The sequence below is a fragment of the Ambystoma mexicanum genome, chromosome 1p (genome assembly GCF_040938575.1).
Source record: "Ambystoma mexicanum isolate Mex_15411 chromosome 1p, UKY_AmexF1_1, whole genome shotgun sequence".
Lineage (NCBI taxonomy): Eukaryota > Metazoa > Chordata > Amphibia > Caudata > Ambystomatidae > Ambystoma > Ambystoma mexicanum.
Window position 1 is genome coordinate 258,672,004 of NC_090921.1, and position 6,000 is coordinate 258,678,003.

Below are 6,000 nucleotides of genomic sequence, written 5' to 3' on the forward strand. Positions count from 1 at the left end.
TATATATCCGTATTCCCCCCCTCCTGTTGCTGTAACCCCAGCCCCCTGTCTGTGTCCGTTTATCGCTCTGTTCGCTGCCAACCTGTTCACGTGCCTGGTCTCGGGAGCTTTAAAGATAACTATAATATCACATCACTAAGCTTACTCTCTGCTATACACCATTATTCAACTAGAACACCGCTATACCCCTGATTAATTCAGCCTAGCTGTTCACATACGAATACGACTCCATGAACATCTCATCACCTTAATAAAACTCAGCTATCCGAGCACATTCCGGCTTAGTTGCTCACATATGCGTCCTTCAGGACTAATGCAGCCAGAACCCAGTCTGGGTGTCCACCCACTAGACTGCACACATCCAACTGATATCTTCAGTACCACACCTAATGCTAGGATGCAGCTACCATCCGGCAATTACATCAGCTGCACACATCTGGTGCACCCTACGACACTATCTTTCTCTACTGACCAGAACTACAGTTCCCAAGGGCGTTCAACCTACCAGCGCTTTGAGGTCATACCAATGATATATAGAGCGCTATATAAATGCCAAGTAACATAAAATAACATTCCACCCTCCATTCAACCAGGAAGGGCTGGTCCGCCTACTCATCCTTCGCTGCAACTCTCTCTCACCCTCAAATTCGACGCACCCAAGACTACATGGCCTTCCATCAAGCTCCAAAAAACCTGGCTTTTTCCGTAAACCATGATTAGGACTGTCTAAAGCCATTGAAACTTACCAAACTATAAATTTGTGAGTCTAGCGGCATTAAATTGGAATGTAATTGCAGCCGGCCAACAAGTGTTCCTATGGATACCGAGAGACGGGACCACAGAAAGCAACCAATAAGACATTAAGGTGGATTTAGGAACTGTGAGGCCACAGTTTGCAGCCTTATGTCCCGCAGGCTCTAAGATCTGTATCTGCCGACTCTGCTTCCCGATACTACTAGACAGGCCTAGCAGCATCTCGTGCCATCAAGTTGTGCATACCCATTCACTCCCTACCTTGCACGTCTACACACCTATGCTATGAACCCTCCCAAGGCACCAAAACAACCGGGATCTACAATGCCTCTGTCCAGCCTGTCCTTTAACACCGCTGCCTCGGTAGGGCTACGTTGCTGCGAGATATATCCTGACCTATATCCAGTATCCTGCGTAGACCTACCTTGGAACCCACCACAACCAGGGACCTGGAAAATGAGCTCCATGACAGTGCCGAGCCAAAGGACAATGATCCTCTGACCAGGCAAATCATAACTTACTCCGGTCCAACCTGTAAATCTATCTCAGAGTACCGCTACCACGAAACATGAAGGCAATCCCTGCAAACTCATGCAGACCCAGAAAGTAACCAGGAACAGTACATCATCCACTCCAGACACTCGCTTCTCCTACCTCTATGCTCACTCTCCACTTTACACCAACCAGAGCACAGCCATACGCCTCGATCAATTTCGGCCTAGCTGAACAAATACAATTTCTCCATGAACACCTCAACAACCTGTTAGAATGCAGCTATACCCCACGAAAAAATCGGCCTAGCTGCACACACAAACGTGCTACACGGGTCTAATGCCACCAGAATGCAGTCTTGAGCCACCTGATTGCACACATCCAACTGATCTCACCACCACCGCACCTAATGTTCAGATGCAGCCACCTTTACGCAAATCACACTAGCTGCACATGTATTGAGTGCACCCAAGCACTGTATTCTACCCTATCTCGACTGACCTGGACTACGGTCCCCAAGGGCGTTCAACACACAATCTCTTTGAGATCATTCCAACGATATATAGGCGCCATATAAATGCCAAATAACAAAACCTCTCTTTGTAATATTGCTCCCCTCTATGCTTTGACTGTCCGTTTTGGGTATTTTGCTTCTATTTGTTGCATGGAAGCTTGCCCTTTTGTCTTAGTATGTTGAACTCTTGATCCTTTACTCTTTGAGTATTGAGGGTTTAACACTTTATGGACCCATGAGTCATGTTTTCCCTTTTGTGTGTTCATTTATCATGTCCCGGTGTATAATGCTAAAGGTCGTTTCTTGCTTGTTTGTGGAGACTGCCATGACTTGAAAAAACACTGATCTGTGCTTCTAAAACTGAGACTGTCCTCTTTCTGCCATGCTAGACCTGTTGCAGAAAAACAGACACATGCCTTTATCCCCATGAGCCCAGTAACCTCATCAATTCTGCATACTTGGCCATGGCATTCTCCTTCATTAGCTTATGTGAGCTGGAAGCTTCTCATAGCTTTACAAGTTTAAAACGCAGTCAGGCAGGCATGTCTAATCTGCAAGTTGTTTGTGTGTAGGGATGGCTGCATATTCTGTGTTAATGTCCCTCAAATCCCCCCTTTGCCTTATCTTTCTGCTGCAGGAGGATGAGTCACCCCGCAGTGTGTTGGAGGAAATGGGACTTGCATAGCAACTGTTTCCACCCGTCCGCCTTCACCACCACGTCAGCAGTCTTGGATCTCTCTCTCTCCACTTCTACTCACCACCTCTCCCTCCACACAGGAGCAGCAACCACCCCTCCTCGCCATCCAGCCAGCATTACTCCTGGTCCACTGGTTCATATTCTCCAAGAAATCCAAATATGGACACCCAACAATGCAAGTGACCTGGGTATTCCTTGAACTTGGTGGGAATGTTCTACCCTGCCTGAGAAAGAACTTGCGCATTGAGGAGTTTGGTGGTTGGGGCTGGGAGGGGGGGGGGGGGGGGGGGGGGGTCAGTGAAAAGTGGTGCCTTCAGAGAGATGGGAGTGAAAAGAAAGGAGAAGCTCCATGGACCAATTTTTGCCGCAACACAGACTGGTTTTGGACAAGAGTGAGCAGAGCTGAGCTTGTGCATCTTATTCTGGGAACAAAAGGGAATTGTATAGAATATGTCACTATTCGGGGACTTTAAAAGGAGAGGATTTCATAAAAAGGGAACAAGCAGAGAATGTTTCTGTGGGAGGGAGGGTTTTTACATGACACGTGATATTTTCCACTTTCTTTACTAGGAGTCTGTGTACGTTTCATAATCTCACTTGGCTATTGTGTGTACCTTTTTTTTTTTTTTTTTTTTTTTTTTTTTTTTTTAAAGGGCTTCTGAGCAGCAAGTTTACTCTACACCCCACCCTAGTGGGAGCTCTTTTACATGGAGCCTGAGGAGCAAGTCATCCGATCTCTACCAAGCTGTCATTGCACACATCTTCACAATGTACCTTAAAACCGTGTAACATGTCAACCCTTTTCTGCACATCCCTTCACAGGTTGCTTAAGGAGCAGGGCACGTGGTCATCACCTTTGTTGTGTATCCCTTCGACTGATTCCAAAGGAGCAAAGCACATACTTTTTTAGCGTGCAGTTTGTTCAGCATTTGTGCATAAAGTCCTGTAAACACCCGACTACTGTGGGCACCACCTTCACAGGCATTTGACTAGGCTATGGGAGTCTCTAACAAATGCACCCACTAGTCACATTCTTGCAGATAAACTTGTTCACAATCTCATTTCACCCCTATCACACCAAATCGCCTCCTGTCCTTGACCACTTGAGTGTGCTTGCTGCTCACAGCAGAGCAGAAGATCTAGCAGAAAACATGATACATTGCTGTTGCAAGCACGCTTACTTAGTTGCCTAAGAAGGTAACGCGATCCACCGCCACTACAAACACCCTCACAGGATTCTTGAGAGCAGGTGATATGGTTTTTCTCCCAATGCTGCACATACCCTCGCAATAAAGGCGATTTCCTCACCAACCCCCATACTTCTGTGGTGCCCATCTTTATTGGATGTCAATGTGACATATGTTGAGGGGCCTGAGACCAGTTCACATGATCCTACCCACTATCACTGTACATACAAATATATATGAGTCTAAGACTCCTGTATTCTTACTATGTGGGTAGGAGCTTTTCTGGGAGCTGGGGCACCTTTGGATTTTCCTGTTTTTTAGGACTTCTCAGCAAGATTCTACAGGTTGGAGATCTTCTCGCTCTGTAGTTTGTTGCTCTATCCACTATGCTCAAAATAGCTATGGAAAGGTTCCCTTCCGCTGCAGTGCTGCCCCAAAATGATTAATCTCCTCCCCTCCCACGCCCTTTCTGTCGCAGTGAGGAGGGTGGTGAGATGAACAAAGATGCATGCAGGATTGAGAGGGAGGGGTTCCTGGGCTCAACTCTCTTTACTTGTTCATCCACCAAATTTTACGAAACGTGTTCCGTCTTTGACAGTTGAAAATGGTTTGTAAAGACATGTATTTTTTTTTTTTCTTTTTTTTTTATGTAGTAAATTCTGTATATTGATGACTTCTTTGCTGTGTTGAGAAACTGGGGATCTTATTTCTTCCTTAATAAAAATGGCTTTGGAGATTTTGTCACCTTCCCTTCTTGTGCAATGCTTCGTGGGTCAGGAGTTGATGGAGAGCCATCCGTGGGCATGTAGGTATGGTGTGTTAGTGATTGAGACCTCTCATGGGACTGGAAAGGATATTTTTGTTTGTTTATAGAGTATGTTGCACCACATATTGCTTCTTGACACTGCAAACTCACTTCCAGCTATACAGCTCTGAGGTAATTGCTCAGTCTTAGTAATCAGAAGAGGTTTACAGCCTAGCAGAATGTTCCTTCTCCTTGCTTTTTATTTGAGACTTCTTTAGGTCCTCCAGGTTTCTTCGATTTGCAGTCCTTCTGATCCAGGTGAGAACCTGCCTTCCTATTGCATACCAGTATATGTTCTATTATATGGCATTTGTATGGAGCTCCTACTGCCATTGGTATGGGTTCGAAGCGCTGTGGGGATGTCCACCCTTTGGTGGACCGTGTTGAGAGATGTGGATTTAGGATGCTAAAATGCTGGTTATCATTTTTAGCCAGCACAAAGGTTGATGGGGAGTGGCTCTGTCCCTAATATTAGTTGCGTGTGTGCATTTTCTTTAATCCAGACCGTGGCTAGGTCCATACTGACAACCAAAACAAATCAAACAGGAAGATGGGTGCTTTGACGGACTGTCTGGGTAGAAGGAGAGGCAAGGAAAATGTTTGTGCACAGCTGGACCGAAATCTTTTGTGGGACTCTGCTGCATTCTATTGGAAGTCGAGGTGTGTGATGGGTGGGTGAAGTCGATTAGTGTTTCTGATGCTTTTGAATATGCTTAGAATCATATGCTGTGCATATAGTCCGACATTTAGTGGTAATCGCAGAGTATTAAATATTTATTTGGAAGATTGAAAAGGGATGTCAACCTGGGCGTGTCTGACACTATCCCTACTGTGACGTGTAGTGTACTTGTGAACCCTCACATATAGAGGTCCCCTTGCCAGAATTTGTTCCCCTCCCCCCCCCCTTCTTCCCCACCATAACATACTGGTCAATAGCTTTAATGTAGAGCTTGTGTTAACGAGATTTATTGCTATTATCATCCTGTCTTCGACTCATTTGCAACGATTTCATCAATGCCTGTTATGGTTTCCTGTCTTAAGAATCTTCAGTTGAATTTTGACAGCTGGCGCAGCCTTTGTCATCAGGCTTCGGCCATTACAGTCGAGAGAGTGGGGACCCTTATGACATTACACTTTATAGAATGCTTTTCTTGCTTTCCACGGTCTTACTGCTCTGTTTCCACTTAATAATGGAGAGAACTCGGTTTACATTTCCTTTCCTGTAACGGGAAGTTTCCTTTAGAGGGGCACTCGTAGGGAGTGTAATAACTGCTTACCTACTGACCATGACAAGCGGTGCTGCAAAGCCTGTTGACTCTTTAAACTTTATACACTTAAAGGCGCACAAGGCAGTGGGTAGCCTATGCCATGCAGGGCGAATCCCATTACCCCCACCGACGCTGTCGCTTCGGACGAGGACCTCCTCAGCAGCCACAGCTCCATTAGGGAGGTCGAAGACACCATTATGGAGTCGGCCTAATACTGCGTGCCCGTCCCCAGCCCCACCAGGCATGCCAAACGTATTGCTATGGGGAGACCACCCACTGGCGAC

General features: G+C 46.0%; 1 protein-coding gene across 1 annotated transcript in view; it reads left to right on the top strand.

Moving 5' to 3' along the window:
• Positions 1 to 4,377, top strand: part of AP1S1 (adaptor related protein complex 1 subunit sigma 1) — a 231,365-nt gene extending 226,988 nt beyond the window's left edge. Inside the window, exon 5 of the mRNA XM_069646550.1 lies at positions 2,397 to 4,377. Coding sequence (XP_069502651.1) covers positions 2,397 to 2,444 — 48 coding nt within the window. The 3' untranslated portion in view covers positions 2,445 to 4,377. The remainder of the gene's footprint in view (positions 1 to 2,396) is intronic.
• The last annotated feature ends 1,623 nt before the right edge of the window (positions 4,378 to 6,000 follow it).